Genomic DNA, 21,283 nt, shown 5'->3' with positions numbered 1-21,283 from the left:
GTTTTCGGGCCATCATGTAGGTCTTTCTCTATAAGAGTGACTGATGTCTCTTGGTGCCAGGAAAAACCAATATCTGAATGCTTATTTTATTCATATACCCTTAATAAAAAAGAGGTCAGCACCAGAATTCAGGGTCGGTCGGTGTCAGACCACAACAGTTTTTTAGGCCTACATGCCAAGTAAACCCAACATTGCCTTAGCAGTCAAACATTGCCTTTAGCAGTCAAACATTGCCTTTAGTAGTCAAACACACGTGACTGAAGTCCCATTGTATGAGAAATAATCAGTGGAGGGTAAAGTTCACCATTTGTCTTTCAAACTTACTCAGCTAGAGTAACTATAGTAGTGTGTCATCCGTACCTAATGGCATTGAAAAAATATTATAACAAATGTTATATTTGAGATTACACTTTCTCAGTAAAGTATAGATTCTAGTACTTTTGTTTGGTTGAGTCCCATCCGGGTTGAAATGACACACACATAGTCAGGCACCTAATCACCAACACACAAAGTCAACCGCCCTAACCCACTCTCAGCCTCCGCATCTTCCAGATAACATTTGGTACATTTGACCACTTTCTGAATGGCATTGTGTATTCGAAAACAATTCTGTTTGTCGTTGCAATTATTTCTCCATGTCATCCAGTGGCTGAATATGTTCACTGACATCTTATTCCTTTGCCTCATGTCCTTCAGTCATTATCATCACTGATATCCGTAAAAGTTTCACATAATACCACTGATAATAAGTAATATTTTTATGGCATTTACAGATTTTGGGCCTGCCACAGAACTTACTTGAATAGGGGAAGGTTGGGTAGCCTAGTGGTTAAAGCATTTGCTTGTTTTGAATAAGACCCGGGGTTTGATTCCCCAGATGGGCACAGTGTGTGAAGCCCATTTCTGTCCCCCTTGCTGTGATGTTGGAATATTACTAAAAGCGACATAAAACTAAACTCACTCACTCACTGTCATGTGTTATTAGTGGCTTGCTGTGTTTGTTGTTGTTTTGTTTTGACAGTGAAGTCAGTGCTAGTACAGATTCCTCACAGTGTTAGTAGAGGCATCCCATGAGGCTTGCTGAGTGATGGAGTTTGTGAGCATGCTGTTGGTGACCCACATTACACTCCCTTGTGTGTTATATTTATTTAACATTTTCTGCTGGACATTTATGCCGAAATTTTACTGTAGGAATGTTTTAATTTGAGATTTTACATACGTTTTGCTGAAATGATTTTTCAAATATTCTGTTCAGGGAATGGACATGTGATATTACAATGTTTATGAAACAGGTCTATGGCATGTTAGATGGACTATGATTGGTAGCAAATGACTGGATGATTGTAAGTGCTGGATGGGTTGTTGCTCAGTAGTTACCATAAGTAATGCTCGCATCCTTAGATGATATCATGATGCGCTCATCCTTAGATGATATCATGATGCGCTCATCCTTAGATGATATCACGGTGAGCTCATCCTTATATGATATCATGATACACTCATCCTTAGATATCATGGCATGCTCATAGTTAAATGATGATATCATGGTGCAATCATCCTTAGGTGATATAGTTCGCTCATCCTTATATATCAAAGCATGCACATTGTCAGATAATTTTATGGTGCCATGATATCACAGGGCATGAGCATAGTTAGTATTAAATGCTGATACATCATGTATGAGAGACCAAACATCAGCAACCAAACATTTCTATATGAGAGTCCCAACAAATACTCTTCTCTCAGTCAAGAGAAATTTCTTCCAGTGGGAACCACTTTGTGATTACTACTTCTATTTGATACTGAGTTTAGAGACCAGGGCCCTTATTCTCGAAACGTTCGTAGACCTAAGAATTCTTAACTTTGATCGTAGCCAATGTGTTAAGAATGGGCTTAAGAAGTTCGTAGGACTTAAGAATTTTCGAGAATAGCTAGCCAGTTATCTTTGATATTGCTTATTCCTAAACTTGGCTTCTGCATGTCTGGATATTCAAAGGAATATCAGATTCTTCAAAGGCTTTGTCAGATAGATTTTTGGGTTGACACATAGGTAGGTGTGTGTACAATATATATACATATTACAAGTAAGGTGGTGGGGTGGCCTACTTGTTAAAGCGTTCGCTCGTTATGCCGAAGACCCAGGTTTGATTCCCCTAAAAGGTACAATGTGTGAAGCCCACCTCTGGTGTCTCCCACCGTGATATTGCTGGAATATTGCTAACAGCGGTGTAAACCCATACTCACTCACTCGCTCATATTACAAGTGGGGAGCAAGTATGGATCCTTGTTTTCCTATGTTCTGTTTCTAGGTTTATCAGCACTGTGGTGAATGTGAGTCGTCATCAAATTGGTGAACTTCAGAGACCTGCATCACTTCCATGAGTGAGTGAGTTTAGTTTTACGCCGCTATTAGCAATATTCCAGCAATATCACGGCAGGGGACATCTGAAAGCGGCTTCACACATTGTACCCAGGTGGGGAAGCAAACCCAGGCCTTCAGCATAACCAATGAACACTTTAACCACTGGGCTACCCCACCACCCCTCATCACTTCCAGCTTCCCTCCCATAACAAGCTGACGTGTTCTGATATAATGTTCAGAGCTGTTTTAAACCCAACTCACTCACTCACTCATATGAAAAGTGATCTGAGGCTGTAACTTTAAGATGAAAGATTTATTTTGCGACTTGTACATATTACTTATTTCTCGCATGCAACACCACTTCTTCCTTGCATATGATGCATAATTTGTATATTTGATTCTATTTTGGGGTCAGTGGGTTGATATTTTTATTGATACTATGGATACTTTGGACATGTTTGTTTGTAGTTTGGTTAACACTGCTATCAGAAATATTCCAGCTATATGGAGGCGATCTGTAAATAATCGAGTCTGGACCAGACAATCCAGTGATCAACATCATGAGCATCGATCTAGGATGACGTGTGAATCAGATCAGCGAGCCTGACCTGTTAGTCGCCTCTTACACAGACATGACATAGCTGGAATATTGCTGATTACAGCATTAAACAACAAACAATCTGTGGACACCGACCTCTGATGGCTGAACATGTCATGAAGATGTACAGTAGCAGTTTCCTTACATGCTATTTTTTATTTATTTGATATTTAATGCCACGCTCAGCAACATTCCAGCTATATGGCTGCAGTATATGAATAAGACATTGTGATCAACAGTATGGGATACGATGACGGTCAACCAAGTCTGGCTCAAAATCGGACCGATGAATTGCAATCAAACTCGAAACAACTAAACATAGAATACTCAATGAAACACTGATCATAATCATAACATCAGACCAACTCTGTGATTTTTTCTCGGAATTTATGACCTAATAATATAAAAGTTGTTTAACAAGCTATCATTAAAATCTTGACACAGTTCAGTATTTGTTATGAGGGAGGAGTGCAGAGGGAGGAACAGCCAGGTATACGTGAAGCACGTGCACAAGTGCCAACAAAGTCATTGATTCATTAATCTGTGCTGTGCCGTCTCCATCCTTTTTGCACACCTGGCTGTTTCTCTTTTTGCACTCTCTCTCTAAGAGTGCCATTTATAATCCTTTGTGTCATGCATCTTTTCTGACAAATAAACATGTTTTCCTACTTCCTGAATCATATAAAGCAGATATGTTTTTTTAATTCTTGAACGTTGTATTAAAGATAAAATTCAGTGTTTGTTCAGTTGTCTTTCTTAATATATACTGGACAAAAATAGTTAGGGATATATGTAAATTTTGAAATTATGAATACTGATCTATTTATTCATTAACACACTGATAAAATATCAATAATAAAATACCAATATCCCTAACTTATTTTGTCCAGTATACTTCCTTTAGAAAAAGCTGACTAGTTTCTCCTCTCAACAGTTTGGTTGAAAACATAAAGTCAGACTTTCGGGAATTTTTTTTGTCCACGCAACATTTATTATACAACCTTAGAGAGATCATTTGTGCTTCCTAACAGCTCACTGGTTAACAGGAATGAATTTTTATGGATAGACAACTTCTTGATTGCAATGGATGTGATGTTTCAGTGTAGATGCTGACACCATTATCAAGCAAATGATGTCGCATCCATTGCATTAACGAAGTGCCATTAAATTTGTTCCTGCCCATCATACCATCTTCTGTATCCCACTCAAAGACCTTTGCTGGTTGTTATGGAAGATTTCTGTTTTAACTGGTGTACACATCGCCCAAACCAAATTTCATTTATGTACAATATGATATACCTGGTATATTTTCTAAAAAGGTTTTCATAACTTGCCAAGGGTTTAAAAAAAGTTGGAAATATATATTTCCAAAGTATAATAATGTTGAAAGGGAAGTAACTTTGTAACATGTCCGGCAAAGAAATACAAATTACATCTTTCATTTTATTTTTTTCACATGTTGTTTTTAGAAATATATTCCAATTTCTTCCATGTTACAATAATTGTATATCTTTCATAAAGGGCTCATAATGTGTATCTCTGGTTGTCTGTGCAATTATGTTGTGTATTCAGAGGTGTTTGTATATCTATCACCAACTCACCTAAGGTGCTATGTAGAGGTAGGGTTCTCAGCTGTATATAATATGGAATAAACTATTTTATAGCATGGCTGGTGTTCATTACTCCACCCCTACGGAACAACAATTACAACCAAGTCTGACAACTACAACTACTACCACTACTGCTGCAGCTACAATTGCTACACATATTACAACAACTACAACTAAAACTTCAACTACTACAGCCACTACTACAGCTACAACTCCTCGTCCTCCTACTGCTACTACTAAGACTGACTGCTACTATTATTACTACTACTACTTATATAGAGATGCCAACCACTCTGATTTGGATGGAGTTACTCCGAATTTCAAATACAAAATCTGCACTCTGATTTCTCTTTCCAAAACTCCGATATTTAATGGAAAAATTCTGAATTTATTTTAACGGTATACAAATTCGAATGTCATCGGTGATTTATTTGAGTGAACTCTGGTAAAAGCATTCAGAAGCTTAGCGTGTGATCCTTTGTGTGTTGATTGTGTATATTGGGTGTTATTGCCTATGAAGTTTCACAAAGTTTCGCATGACATAGTCCGTATGAAAGTGAAACAAAATGGCAGAGCCGACCACGTGCTCACCCCAAACTCACACCTTTGGTGCTCAGGCCTGGATTTCAGCCAGTCATGATCCGTTTTCCTTAGATTCAGGGTTGGCATCTCTGCTTATAACTACATCAGCTTCCACTTCAGCCAACTGCAACATTAATTCTATTGCTGCTACTATTACCACTACAGTTAGGATTAATTCTACTACTTTCACTGCTACTACAACCAAATGCATGTTCATAGTGTTTACATTGATTACACAGAAAGCAACAAAAATTTGTTATGCGGAGTTGCGTCCCTTTTGCATGCCACGATTCTATGATCAGGTGTTGCATCAAAATTTACCGACGTTTTGACAGATCTTTGGTTTCTCAGCCATAAACCGTGTCCAGTTGGTATCGTTTTCTTATCTTTTCAATCTAAAAGATTTGACAGAAATAGTAAGGGCGGTGGGGTAGCCCAGTGGTTAAACATGTTAAAGCGTTCGCTTGTCGATTCCCCACATGGTTACAATGTGGTGATCAGGCTTGCTGACTTGGTTGACACATGTCATCGGTTCCCAGCTGCGTAGATTGATGCTCATACTATTGATCATTTGATTGTCTGGTCCAGACTCGATTATTTACAGACCGCTGCCATATAGCTGGGATATTGCTGAGTGCGGCATAACTCACTCTCTACAATGACATTATCTGGTTTAAATAAAGATGGTACAGATTTGGCAAATGACGCCATTTCATGCAAAAACATTACATATTTCACTTTTCTAGCACAGACTTATTGTGTCAATTCATTGAAAGTCTGGACGGATGAGTTTCATTGCCGAACACAATGGCCTGAAATAACCCACAGGGACACAGTGGGATTGAGAATCCTATCTTAAAACAAAACTGGCATTCATCTTTGTATGAAAGTTCAAAATATGACTGTTATCGTGAGTTTACATCTTAACTTGAACCTGAGTTGTATGTATACAACTTAAGTAATAAAAACCTTCTGATGTTTTCATACATCTGAGATTTGGTCTAAATGATTTATCTGTCAAAATAAGGAAGATATTCATCTATTGTAAAATCACAAAGGTTCTGTCCATTTTGACTATAGAGAATGAATTACACTTTAAATTTCTTTGTCCTATATACACATGTATAATGATTTAAGGCAAATGTATTTCCACAATGGCTACTATGAAATATAATTGCTACAAAACTGTATTCAATACTTTCCTGCATAGCATCCCTATTATAATATAAGGTAGCTCTATTAATCTATCATGCGCTTGTATTGAGAAGAGATTCAATGTAACATGTTTGTCTTTGACTGAAATGGGATGGTCTTGTGGCTGGAGGAGGGCTATCAAAATATGGGACAGCAGCCCTCTCAATGATCTCCCATGGATACCGAGGCCTATTAAGGTTACCATGAAATGGTAATGAGGTCCATCTTGCAACCCAAGCAAATGTATCCCCATACCATAATTGACCGTCTCCAGGCAACCATAGGTGTGTTTTCCTTTGTCTCCAGACATGTGTACGACCATCCATCATATGCAATAAGAAACGCCAATCATTGGAAAAGCGAACCCTCCGCAACGATGCAATGTTCCAGCGAACATGTGGATTACATCAGGCAATTCGTGGTAGCCCTGTGTTTGTTCAAGAGTCTTGAAATGGTGGAAGGATTGCGTCCAATGTGATGTCCACTGCTGCAATATCAAAGCAGGAGACCCCAGAAATGGGCTTTACACATTGTACACCTGTGGGGAGTCGAACCTGGGTCTTCGGCATGACGAGTGACTGCTTTGACCACAAGGCTACACCATTGCTCCTTTTTGCTGGAAGCAAACGTCATGTATCCCATCACAACGTCTGACCCCATACAGCAAGACTGACAAAGTCCTTTTTGAGAAACCACAACATCTATGTACTGGAATGGCCCTCAAGGTCTCCAGATCTTACTCCCATTGAACATTTATGGAATGCACTCGATCAAGGTATACTATCACGTCAGCACGTCAGTGACAATGACTTGTGTCAAATTTGAACAATTAATTATGATCTGTTGATTATATATAATACACAAAGGATATATCTGAAAACAACTTTTGCGTTTCTTTTCATATATATTTGGAGAGGATATGATTTCAGTTTTAAATTTTCAGTCATTGTTGGGAAACAAGAACAAAAGAACCTGTGTTCCTCTTTTGTGACGTAAAAATTCAAGAACAATCGAAGTGTGTTGTCTGCTGGACGAAGGAAGCCATTCATGAGTCACCTGCTCAAAGCGGGAAGCCTGTTTAAAGCAGGCGGCTGAAGTGTGTCGTCTGTTTGCCTCTGGAAGCCTGTTTAAAGCAGGCGGCTGAAGTGTGTCGTCTGTTTGCCTCTGGAAGGCTGTTTAAAGCAGGCAGCTGAAGTGTGTCGTCTGTTTGCCTCTGGAAGTCTGTTTAAAGCAGGCAGCTGAAGTGTGTTGTCTGTATGCCTCTGGAAGTCTGTTTAAAGCAGGTGGCTGAAGTGTGTCGTATGCTTGAACAAGGAAGCCATTCCTGTGTCGTCTGCTCGAAACCTGTTTGAAGCAGCCATCAGATGTGTGTCGTCTGCTTCATTCTAGAAGCCTGTTTAAAGCAGGCGGCTGAAGTGTGTCATCAATTGGAAGAAGGAAGCCATTCGTGTGTCGTCTGCTGGAAGCCTGTTTGAAGCAGGCAGCTGAAGTGTGTCGTCTGCTGGAAGCCTGTTTGAAGCAGGCAGCTGAAGTGTGGCATCTGCTTGAAGAAGGAATCCATTCATGTGTCGTCCCCTTGATGTTTGAAGCAAGCGGTTTGTATAGTGTCATCTGCTTGAGAAGTTTGAAGTTTCCTGCTACGCAAAAATCATGTCATTTTGTCATCTCATTGCTGATTGACTCAACATCAACACGAAAATAGGTTCATTCACATATATTTCAAAGACCTGTTATGTGTTTCTACACATACAACAATGTCAACATTACACACACTGCCAGCCGTCTCACATGAGGTAGTTTATCTTTCTTAAAACATGGATTATATACTCCCCATCAAAAATTTAGACTCACTACTGTAAATGTAGCCACTTACTTCAGTCAACTGTTCTGAACTAGATTTTGTAAAATAATCCATACACTTTAAAGGTATTGTTTATACATGAGCTGATGTATTGTAAAACAAATTCGTGACGTTGAAAAGTTTGTCATGTGTTCAATAATGATGAAACTCGGTGAAAAATGGTGATTTTTTATCAAAACTTTACACCAAAACGCGGCTGTTCTCAAGCACGATATTTACACATGCTTTTCAGCAACTTGATGCATGATCCTTGTGCAATTAATCTGCATAAGGTTTGCAGACGTTTCACCCAAGTTAGTGGAGAAATTCATCTTCGTTGTAACCATATGTACATACATAACTTATAGTGATTGAATTAAGCGAGTCTAAACTTTTGATGGGTAGTATAGTTGAAGACAACAGCTTGTTTATACTGACATGCTTGGGGCAGTGGAATAGACTAGTCTGACTGACTGAGTTTGGTTTTACGCCGCTTTTAGCAATATTCCAGCAACATCACGGCGGGGGACACCAGAAATGGGCTTCACACATTGTACCCATGTGGGGATTCAAACCCGGGTCTTCGGAGTGACGAGCCAATGCTTTAACCATTAGGCTACCCCACTGCCCCTTATAGACTAGTGATTAAAGCCTTTCTCATCCTAACAAAGGTTGGTGTTTCATTCCCCGCCTTATCCTGCCATGTGGGACACTGTATACACAGTATACTGATAATACTGTCTAAGGTCATGAAGCAGATCAAGTGATATCTCCTCCAATAAAACTGCATACAATGCTTTTTCAACTATTATGACATCATTGGTTAACATACATTATAATCAAATGACATCACAATCTTTTTGCCACTGAAGCTGCTACTGTTTATGCACAAAATGTGTTTATTTAGGAGATAAACTTCATGTGTTCGCCAATATCTGGGTGTTATTGAGTATTTGAAGCACAGGAATTCACCATCAAATGGTAGGTTCAAAACATGTCAATGTTTGCTTCATCAATAAATAAAAAACAACAGTGCATGTCAACAGAGCAACCTGACAAACATGAGAGCTGGCAAACGTAAAGAATTTTCAGGATTGTATCTTCTTTTTATTCTTTGATACAAATTGCATCTTCTAAAATGCCAATCAAGCATCTAAGGGACCCTCGCCGCCTGAAATTTATTTCATTCATCATGTAAAGGAATAAATTTGTTTATTCTAGCACAAGTCTCAACTGATGACATTATGCTCACAACATCGATCACTGAATTGTCTGGTTTTGACTGGATTATTTACATGCCACAATCATAGGACTGGAATATTGTTGAGAAAACAAAATCCATTGAACAAGAAACAAATAACTTAGCCTATCTCCAGTAAACATGGCTTTATATCATGCCTGAGAATACTGCTTTAACCTTAAACAACATGAAGTATGCTTTACCCTTTAACAACATGAAGTATGCTTTACCTCTTAACATCATGAAGTATGCTTTACCCCTTATCAACATGAAGTTTACTTTACCCTTAAACAACATGAAGTACCCTTTACCCTTTAACAACATGAAGTATGCTTTTCCTTTTACATTATGAAGTATGTTTTATCCTTAAACAACATGAAGTATGCTTTACCCTTTAACAACATGAAGTATGCTTTACCTTTTAACATTATGAAATATGCTTTACTCTTTAACATTATGAAATATGCTTTACCCTTAAACAACATGAAGTATGCTAACCCTTAAACATCATGAGATATGCTTTACTCTTTAACATTATGAAATATGCTTTACCCTTAAACAACATGAAGTATGCTAACCCTTAAACATCATGAAGTATGCTTTACTCTTTAACATTATGAAATATGCTTTACCCTTAAACAACATGAAGTATGCTAACCCTTAAACAACAAAGTATGGTTTACCCTTAAACTACATTAAGCATACTTTACCTTTTAACATCATGAAGTATGCTTTACACTTTAACATTATGAAATATGCTTTACCCTTAAACAACATGAAGTATACTTTACCCTTTAACAACATGAAGCATGTTTCACCCTTAAACAACACCAAGTATGCTTTACGCTTAACATGTTAAACAACATGAAGTATGTTTTGCCCTTAAACACCATTAAGTATGCTTCACCCCTTAACAACACCATGATGCTTTATGCTTTAACATGTTAAACAACATGAAGTATGTTTTACCTTTAAACATCATGAAGTATGCTTCACCCTTTAACAACACCATGATGCTTGTATGTCTGTGACCCTTCAACTACTGACATTCCTCTGTCATATCCTGTGGTTCCTGCTTTACTTTAACCTGGTACACATCTACAATACACCTCTCCTGTTGGGTGTTCTCAGGACAAGTCTCTTCCATCTTGTGTTCGCAATGATGCATTTCTCTCTCAAACTCTACTCTTGCACGAGCTCTTCTTTCTTCACACGTGCCAACAATGTCTTCTGATATGCCATTACCTTCTTTGTCACGCTCTTCCTGTCTTATTGCCTTTTCAATATTTTCAGAAATATTCATATGAGTCATATTTTCTTCATCCTCTGAGTCTCCAATTCGATTCTCATTCTCTCTATTGAGTCCGCTACGATTAATGGTCTTTTCAGCCATTTTGACACACAACTCACTCTGTTTGCTGATCTGATCTCGGTGTACCCTCATGTGGGCATTGAGGTTCCCTGAGGTCGTGCATCCTCTGTCGCAGAACTGACATCGGTACGGTCTTTCTCCAGTGTGGGTTCGGATATGAACCCTTAGTGACGACGCTTCTGCGAAGCACTTGGCACAGATGTCGCACATATAAAGTCTCTCATTGGAATGACAGATAAGGTGGCGTTTTAGTGTGCTTGATCTGGCAAACCCTCTAAAACACTGGTCACATTTAAATGGCCTCTCACCTGTATGCACACGAATATGTTCTTGAACCAGCACAAAATGTGCAAAGGTTTTTTGACAATGTGCACACTGATATTTGCGGTCACCTCCTATGTTAGTCCAATGTTCTGAAGGCTCATGATATTTTTTCGGGCGCCCTATCTTGTGACGGTCTTCAATTCCTCCTGTTTCTTTTAGACGTGTTGCAAACCTACAAATAACTGAGGTTGCAACATTCATGATTCTGGAGATCTGTCTTCGAGATGTACCATCTTGAAGAAGTGACCTGATTTTCTCTCTTTTTTCCATTGACAGTTTCCTCAAACGCTTTTTCTCAGTCGGCTTTTCAGTTTCTGGACTTGGTATTTCATCACTGTACATTTTCCTTTCTTGACAAGACACAGGCTTTATAGTTTTATGCCTTGGCATTCTCGTTGGTTTATGGTAGCACTCTGTGGATTGTTGTCTAATCACTGGTATGTATTATTTGATTTCATGACACTTGTCTTGTGCTTCACCATCAGGTCTTCATTATCTGCAAAAGACAGAAATGATGTCATAAACATTGTGTGGGGCGGTGGCGTAGCCTACTAGTTAAAAGGACTTCACACTTTTTACCCACCTGGGGAATCGAACCAGGGCATTCGGTGTGACGAGCAAACACCATAACCACTAGGCTACCACATAACCCCTCTGGATAAATGAACATCCAGATATCTGTACTATATCTGTACCACATACAAACTGTTTTTATCGGCAGATGAAATCGAATTTTGCTGAGCCTTCAAGCCCCCAACCGCCATGTTTGTATAATGTATGGGACGATGCGGGCGAAGAGCTCGTATCATACTAGACTACTAGTAGACTACTAGATCTCGAAGTGCTCTGTTACCTCTCAGTCCTCTATGACATCCGTCGGGCCTGATTTAAACTAACACGTATTGCAGTAGTATTTCGTTCACTAAGAATTACATTTACTTACGAAAGCATTAAATAAATCGTTCTTTTGGGGTATAATGACCGTATACCACACAGAATATTCACCTGTCTGCAAATTCTATTTGTTTGGGCATAAGTTCGAAGGGAGGTCATCCAGAGTTGTTCAGTATTGTTGGTTACCACTAAAACATATCGTTTACGTACGCTTCGATCATTCCTCAAGATTTCATAAGTTCGTGCTGCAATTTTTTCACTTACTTTTTCACTGTAAACAAAAACCCGGTTAGACTGACATTTAGCATATTTTTCTTATTCAATACTATATCACTGAAGAACACCGGACTGTCCTTCCCTGGGCTCTGTTTCACAAAGTTCTCGTAGCGCTACGATGGCCTAGTGGTTAAAGCGTTGGCTCGTCACGCCGAAGGCCCGGGTTCGATTCCCCACATGGGCACAATGTGAGAGGCCCATTTTCTGGTGTCCCACGCCGTGATATTGCTGGAATATTGTTAAAAGCGGTGTAAAACTAAACTCAGTCATTCAGTCCTCCATCATTATCTTTATTTCCTCCAAGTGTGGAGATTACAATTAAATGCAAACATGAATATGTACATATTTTATGTATATAGTGATAGAGTGTGAGTGAGTGTAGAGTTTTATGCCGCACTCACCTATATGGCGGCGGCGTGTAAATGATCAAGTCTGGACCAGACAAGCCAGTGACCAACAGCATGAGCATCGATCTGCGCATGTGTCAGCGAGCCCGACCACCCGACCCCGTTAGTCGCCTCTTACGACAAGCAGTATATATTAATAGATCAGTTCATGTGGTTATAGGGAAAGTTATGTGTCATAGAAGAAACAGTCTTTGACGAGGAAGACGTCACATGAGGTCTGATGTACTGGATCACAGCGTGTTGTACACAGAGGCGGAGGCCATAAGGAAGCTAGATGTGAGCTTCAAGAACTCACTACCACAGGATGAGTCTAGGTGGCACATCACTATGACAACTTACATCTGAGTACTTTTGAAAGTCAGTTGTACTTAAAATTGTTGTTGGGGCGGTGGGGTAGCCTAGTGGTTAAAGCGTTGGCTCGTCACGCCGAAGACCCGGGTTCGATTCCCCACATGGGCACAATGTGTTAAGCCCATTTCTGGTGTCCCCCGCCGTGATATTGCTGGAATATTGCTAAAAGCGGCGTAAAACTAAACTCAGTCAGTCAGTCAGTAAAATTGTTGTTATGCAAGTAGCTTTAATCAAGCAACTTGGGGTCTTCTGCTACTGAAAAATGAAGGATAAAGCATCAATATTTTAAGAAACGCCAAATATTGTAATGTTCCGGTCGGAAATATCAAATGGGGTTATCGTCATTTACTTGTTAAAATACACACGCATGCACGCACACACAGAATACACACTTCCTATAGGTGTGTGGGGGCAATGTTGTTTTGAAATGCAGGAAGACAACTAACCAGCAGTTCAACTGTATCATTCAACCCAATGCTCCTGACAGCGCTGATACCGTAGTTCCTGTCATAAACGCTCGGGCGCTGATTTTTCTCAACAGACTTCCAGGCCGGCGCTTATTTGAGGCCCGGCGCTTTTGCGTCAACTGGGTCAAATAACCGTAATTGTTAGTGAGCTGCTTTACCCCCGGTGCTTATTACATTCCGGTGCTTATTAGAGGAAATACGGTATATACAGCTGCATCACACTTCTACTGGGTGATGTCCAACAGATATAGATTGTTTTTGATAAGTATAAGAATGACAGCATCAAAGGTCAGTCCTGTTCAAAGATGGGGAAGGCCAAGGTCATCTGTGCCATGTGAAAGCAGATGTAACTCTTCAGAACTTGAAACGTTTCTTTGCTAAGGGTAAAAACACATTCAACTTGTCACAGCACTACAGTGAGTGTATGATAAGACGGGTACCAGGGCTACTAAAGAAGGGGCAGAAGTTATGTGTTAGTGGCGACCAGGATGTAATATCTATATATGTTATCTTCCACGTAATCGTTAAACTTGTCACAGCACTACAGTGAGTGTATGATAAGACGGGTACCAGGGCTGTTAAAGAAAAGGCAGAAGTTATGTGTTAGTGGCGACCAGGATGTAATATCTATATATGTTATCTTCCACGTAATCGTTAAACTTGTCACAGCACTACAGTGAGTGTATGATAAGACGGGTACCAGGGCTACTAAAGAAAAGGCAGAAGTTATGTGTTAGTGGCGACCAGGATGTAATATCTATATATGTTATCTTCCACGTAATCGTTAAACTTGTCACAGCACTACAGTGAGTGTATGATAAGACGGGATCCAGGGTTACTAAAGAAAGGGCAGAAGTTATGTGTTATTGGCGACCAGGAGGTAATATCTATATATGTTATCTTCCACGTAATCGTTAAACTTGTCACAGCACTACAGTGAGTGTATGATAAGACGGGTACAAGGGTTACTAAATGTGACGAAACCCTGCATCAAGTTGACTTCAATACAATTTATGTAGTCCATGTGTGCTTGTCACGGACATATCATGTCAAGTATTAAAGTCAACTTTTCATTGTAACCTAAATCTTGTATTATGCAACTAGGTCCATAATACTCAGTTTTCGGTCTATATGGCCTAATTTATATAAACGTGTTTATTTTGGGAGAAATACAGTATTTTCCTCTATTAATGCCCATAGAAGACTATTTTCAAATCTTTATTGAGACTATATCTTCATTATTAATCAATGTAGAACAATTAAAATAAAATGTGATGGTAGCCACTAACGTCTGCTATCACATTTCCAGATTTGACTCATAAGATTAATAATATTTTTTTATTATATCATAAAACTTGAAGCTAGAGAAACACAGTCTCTAAGCTTCAAGTATCATTTTCAATCTTTCTTGGCCAAGTCAGAGGTTGTCCCCTCTGACGTCCGGCAACTCCCTATAAATTCCAAACCGTTCTAGTTGGGGGCAGTTCCCACGGTGGACTCACTCCAACTAGGACCTCTTGGAACGCTGGACACAGGAATATGTTGGTAAGTTCCTTGTAATCTTACCTTCAGTCTGGCGTTCCGATTATTACTTCACGTAATACACTATTCCTGTCAGGGGTATTTTTATTATAACTGGTTCTTCATGTCCATATAGGCTTGATAGGAGTTCAGCTCATTGATACATATTGCCATTTTAATTTGGGCTATTCAGATCTACATGTATAGTCCTAATAAATGTATTAACATTACTGTTTGGTTGTGCTCTTTCTTTTTCATTATATATTATTTTATATTTTATCTTTGTTCACTGGTGCGGTCATTATGGTGTCTCTAGACGACCACACATGGTTGAGCCAATGACCCTTAACTCAGGGGTCATTACCGCTGCCAGCACCGTGACAAGACTAAAATTGGGGGCTCGTCCGGGATCTTAATGGTCTATTGTTCTAGTGCCAGGACTCGGGTAGTTGTTACGGTATCTACAGTTAGGATACTTTGGTACCTGCTTGAGAGGTCAGAGAGAGTGTGATATATTCTTTCTACAATGTCTGAATTGAGCCAACCAACTGTTGCCATGATAAGAAGGACTCACAAGGAGGACCTTTTGAAAATGGCCAGTGCTAATGATGTTAGTGTTGACCAGTCAATGAATGTAAGAGAGATAAGGGATACGTTGATAGAGGCTTTAACAACTTCACCACCTGAAACCGCATCTAGGGGGGATGGAAGTAGTTCTGCTGATCAGTTCAATTTCGGCGATAATCTGTCTTACGAACAGAAACTAGAATTTAAGAAATTGGAAATGCAAGAGAAGGAGAGAGAGTTTGAACGAGAAAAAGTTCGGATGGAGCATGAGTTGAAGCTTAAGCAGCTTGAGTTGAGGAATAGGGTTCATGAACAGGATACTGGAAGCTTTAAGGTGAATGAATGCTATCGTTCAGTCCCTAATTTTGATGAGAATGAAGTTGAAAGATTCTTTCATCAATTTGAGCGGGTAGCTATAGAGCTAAAATGGCCGAAAGAATACTGGCATATTCTGATTCAGAGTAAATTTAAAGGAAAGGCTACCCAGGCTTACAACTCCTTAGACGATACTCAGGCTAGATCGTATCCAGAACTGAAGGCTGCTGTTCTAAGGGCTTATCAATTAACCAGTGAGGCTTACAGACAACAGTTTCGGAAACTAAGAAAATCCGAAAGTGAAACTTACTGCGAGTTTGTTTTCCATAAAGAAAGCTTATTTGATAAGTGGTATCGGGCAGAAGGAATAGATGGAAATCTGGATAAATTAAGAGAGTTGTTTATCTTGGAGGAAATAAAAAACTGTATACCAGCTGGTTTAAGAATTCATGTAGAAGACCAAAAGGTTACTACATTGCAAGAGGCAGCAATAACTGCTGACAATTATGTACTCATACATAAATCAACAGTAGGACAACAGTCTAATGTGTCTAAGTATGACAACAAGCAATCAGGGAAGCCAGGGTCTAATCAGAAGGGTGGCGCTCTAGGCAATGGCAATAAATCTGAGGGTGAGACTATTCAGAATGGGAGACTCAATCCAAAGGGATCTAATAGTGATAAAGCATCAAAACCTAAATGTGCTTATTGTGGGATGAACAATCATTTGATTGTAGATTGCTATAAGAGGAAAAATGACAATCAAAAAGTGGTGGGTTTTGTTAGCAGTACAGCTCAACCATCACTCGGTACTACCTTGCATTCACAGCAGCCTGAGCAGAAGTATGAAAAGTACATATCTGATGGTATTGTTAGTGAAGTAGGTCAGGAGAGTTCTCAAAGACAAGTAACTATGTACAGGGACACGGGAGCTTGGCAAACTCTCATTGTTCCGAGTGCGGTTATTAATCCTGAAAAGTCTGCTACTGGGACAAGTGTTGTAGTTGAGATGGTAGGTAAAGTCTATCGGTCAGTTCCATTGCACAGATTTCACATCAAATCCGAATTTGTATCAGGAGAAGTGCTGATGGGAGTTGTGGATGAGTTACCTATTAAGGGTGTGGATATCTTGTTAGGAAATGATCTAACAGATAGCTGTTGCCACAAAGGCTGTGTAGAGGTCCTAGAGGTATCTAGTTCTCCAGTGACAGTGAACAGTAAGGAGAATGCCGACATTTTCCCTGCTTGTGTGACCACAAGGTCTATGACAAGGACAGAACAGCCTAAGGGTGATTTCCTAGGGTTATCTGATACTTGTCTGTCTAAAGCATTTGCGGCATCTACCGATGATAGTTCTCAAGCTAAGAGTAGTTTGGAATCCAAGACAATTGAGTCTGAGTGTGATGATAAGGCACAGGACAGTAATGTGCCAGGCGGGAGTCTGATAGGCTGGGATAAGGCTAGTTTGTGTCAGGCGCAGAGAGAGGACAGTACTCTTAGGGATGCTTGGACGAGTGTGGTAGATGATAAACAGGTTGATATGGAAAATACATGTTTCTATGTTCACAACGGTTTATTAATGAGGAAGAGTGGCAAGGGTGAGACTGGGGATGAAACTGATGTTGGTATTCGGTATCAGGTGGTTGTACCAAAGCCTTATAGGCAGGATATTCTCAGCCTGTCTCATGAGAGCTTATTTGCTGGTCACATGGGAAGGACAAAAACTTATGATAAGGTTTCCAGTGATTTCTTTTGGCCAGGCATGTACCATGATACTGAATTATATTGCAAAACTTGTCATGTATGTCAAGTGGTTGGCAAGCCAAATCAAGTCATACCTCCAGCCCCTCTCAAGTTGGTACCAGTTGACGGGGAAGCATTCTCCAAGGTATTAATTGATGTTGTAGGTCCACTTCCTAAAACTAGTCAAGGAAACCAATACCTTCTGACAATAATGTGTGTTAATACACGGTTCCCGGAAGCAATTCCCTTGCGGAAAGTTACTGCAGCAGTTGTAGCAAAAGCTTTGATTAAGTACTTCACGTTGACAGGGTTACCTGGTGACATTCAGTCTGATCAGGGTTCAAATTTCATGTCAAAACTGTTTCAGCAAGTTATGGTGTTGCTTGGCATTCGTCAAATTCGATCTAGTGCATATCACCCCGAATCTCAAGGTGCATTAGAACGTTTCCATCAAAGTCTGAAAAGCATGTTAAGATGTTATTGTGAAGAGCATGAGAGGGACTGGGACGTTGGAGTTCCCTTTGTATTGTTTGCAGCTAGAGATGCTAAGCAGGAATCACTAGGGTTTTCACCATTTGAACTTGTCTATGGTCATACTCCTAGGGGACCATTAAAATTGGTCAAAGATAGTTGGCTTCAGGAAACTAGGTCTGAGGAATTGTTGGATTATGTGTCACGAATTAAAGATAAGTTGTGGCAAGCTACTGAGTTAGCTAGAAAACATTTACAACAGGCCCAGGTTAGGATCAAAGGTCAGTTTGATAGAAAGGCCAAGGTCAGGGAGTTTAAACCAGGTGACAAGGTTTTAGTATATCTACCTATACCAAGTTCTTCATTAAAATCCAAGTTTTTTGGACCATACACAGTCAGGAACAAGGTTAGTGAGACAGGTTATGTAATTAACACGCCAGACCGAGGTAGGAAGACTAGGTTCTGCCATGTAAACCTGTTGAAGGCATACCACGAGCGTCTGACTGTACAACCAGTAATGACAGTGAGTGGGAATGACAGTGAGGAGTCACTGTAAGAAAGTGACGTTGCAGACATCAAGTTATGCAATAGTGATATCTTGATTGACTTGGACTCTAAGTTGCAGCACACAACTGATACTCAGCGGGATGATTTAACAGCTATCATTGAAGAATTTAAGGACTTATTCCCTGATACTCCAAGTGTAACCAATGTCATGATGCATGATGTGGACGTGGAAGGTGCCCCTCCTGTGAGACAACATCCTTACAGAATGAATCCACAGAAGAAGGCCTATCTCAAAGAAGAAATCCAATACATGCTGGACAACAACATACTAGAGCCATCTAACAGTGATTGGAGTTCTCCTTGTATCCTGGTGCCAAAGCCTGGCAATAAATTCCGGACGTGTGCTGATCTGAGACAGATTAACCGATTGGTTAAGGCCGACTCTCACCCTCTACCACGCATCGATGACTGCATTGATAATGTTGGCCATGCTGTCTTCATAACGAAGCTTGACCTACTTAAGGGCTATTACCAAATCCCATTAACGGAACGTGCCAAGAGAATCCTGACTATTGTGACCCCAGATGGCCTGTATCAGTATCGGGTCATGCCTTTTGGACTGAAGACGGCACCTGCAGCTTTTCAACGGTTGATGCATCTGGTACTAGCGAATATTTCTGGTGTGGAGGTATACATCGACGATGTCATTATTGGATCTGACACCTGGGAGGATCACCTGGCTACTCTGAGGGAAGTGTTTACTCGTCTCAAGGAAGCAAACCTGACAGTCAACTTGGCAAAATGTGAATTTGGTCAAGCACAAGTTACATTCCTTGGACACATAGTTGGCTTGGGGAAGGTAGCTCCAATCACAGCTAAAGTTGATAGTATTATCAACTTTTCTCAACCTAAAACATGTAAGGAGGTGCGTCGGTTCCTGGGAATGGCTGGTTATTATCGAAGATTCTGTCCAAATTTTGCTTCAGTGGCAGCTCCTATTACAGCATTATTGAAGAAAGGAGTGAAGTTCAACTGGACAGAAGACTGCGAGCACGGTTTCCAGCTCCTGAAGACTATGCTCTGTTCCACACCAGTGTTAGCTGCACCCGTGTTCACAAAGCCTTTCAAACTAGCTGTGGACGCAAGTGCCTTAGGATGTGGAGCAGTGTTGTTCCAGGAAGATGACAGGGGAATGGACCATCCAGTGAGCTACTTCTCACGGAAGTTCAACAAGCATCAGCTTAACTATTCTACTGTGGAGAAGGAAGCATTAGGACTGGTTTTGGCGTTAAAGCACTTTGAAATTTATGTAAGATGTGCTTCGCATCAGGTTATGGTCTACACTGATCATAATCCATTAACATTTATCCATCGGATGAAGGACACAAACCAGCGCGTGTTGCGATGGAGTCTTATGCTCCAGGAGTACCCCATTAAAATTGAACACATCAAAGGAAGCAATAACATTATTGCTGACGCCTTATCGAGATGTGCTTGATGTGATGTGATTGATGTTGTTATCATTAAGTCATGTGACTGTGCCTACAACAAGGCATACAACTGTTGATTAGTTTGATGGTTGTCAGATATATTCACTACATGTATATGTGTATGCATGCTTATCATGTTCATTGTTTTCACGTAATAGTGTTAGTTATTAATTTGTCAGCAAATTTGTACACATCTATGTATAGCAAATTTCCTAATTTTGTGGGGGGTCATGTGACGAAACCCTGCATCAAGTTGACTTCAATACAATTTATGTAGTCCATGTGTGCTTGTCACGGACATATCATGTCAAGTATTAAAGTCAACTTTTCATTGTAACCTAAATCTTGTATTATGCAACTAGGCCCATAATACTCAGTTTTCGGTCTATATGGCCTAATTTATATAAACGTGTTTATTTTGGGAGAAATACAGTATTTTCCTCTATTAATGCCCATAGAAGACTATTTTCAAATCTTTATTGAGACTATATCTTCATTATTAATCAATGTAGAACAATTAAAATAAAATGTGATGGTAGCCACTAACGTCTGCTATCACATTTCCAGATTTGACTCATAAGATTAATAATATTTTTTTGGCTATATCATAAAACTTGAAGCTAGAGAAACACAGTCTCTAAGCTTCAAGTATCATTTTCAATCTTTCTTGGCCAAGTCAGAGGTTGTCCCCTCTGACGTCCGGCAACTCCCTATAAATTCCAAACCGTTCTAGTTGGGGGCAGTTCCCACGGTGGACTCACTCCAACTAGGACCTCTTGGAACGCTGGACACAGGAATATGTTGGTAAGTTCCTTGTAATCTTACCTTCAGTCTGGCGTTCCGATTATTACTTCACGTAATACACTATTCCTGTCAGGGGTATTTTTATTATAACTGGTTCTTCATGTCCATATAGGCTTGATAGGAGTTCAGCTCATTGATACATATTGCCATTTTAATTTGGGCTATTCAGATCTAAATGTATAGTCCTAATAAATGCATTTACATTACTGTTTGGTTGTGCTCTTTCTTTTTCATTATATATTATTTTATATTTTATCTTTGTTCACTGGTGCGGTCATTATGGTGTCTCTAGACGACCACACATGGTTGAGCCAATGACCCTTAACTCAGGGGTCATTACCGCTGCCA

The 21,283-nt window shown here is 39.8% G+C and overlaps 1 protein-coding gene across 2 annotated transcripts; it reads right to left on the bottom strand.

Annotated features, from left to right (window-relative positions):
- Nucleotides 1-8,748: 8,748 nt before the first annotated feature.
- Nucleotides 8,749-12,157, bottom strand: LOC124268154 (zinc finger protein 680-like). Of its 2 annotated transcripts, none has more exons than XM_046703174.1 (2): nt 12,066-12,157; nt 8,749-11,618 (listed from the first exon to the last, which is right to left on the bottom strand). In XM_046703174.1, the coding sequence occupies exon 2, from the start codon at nt 11,510-11,512 to the stop codon at nt 10,466-10,468; it is 1,047 nt and encodes a 348-aa protein (XP_046559130.1). In that variant the 5' UTR covers nt 11,513-11,618; nt 12,066-12,157; the 3' UTR covers nt 8,749-10,465. The 2 variants fall into 2 exon arrangements, with proteins under 2 accessions (XP_046559130.1, XP_046559131.1); XM_046703175.1 differs by having other exon boundaries at nt 11,976-12,066.
- Between the last annotated feature and the right edge of the window lie 9,126 nt (nt 12,158-21,283).

Source organism: Haliotis rubra, unplaced genomic scaffold, assembly GCF_003918875.1.
Source record: "Haliotis rubra isolate DU_JTF1 unplaced genomic scaffold, ASM391887v1 Scf1366, whole genome shotgun sequence".
NCBI lineage: Eukaryota > Metazoa > Mollusca > Gastropoda > Lepetellida > Haliotidae > Haliotis > Haliotis rubra.
The sequence above is the reverse complement of the archived record's forward strand: the minus strand, read 5'-3'. Positions and strand labels throughout refer to the sequence as shown.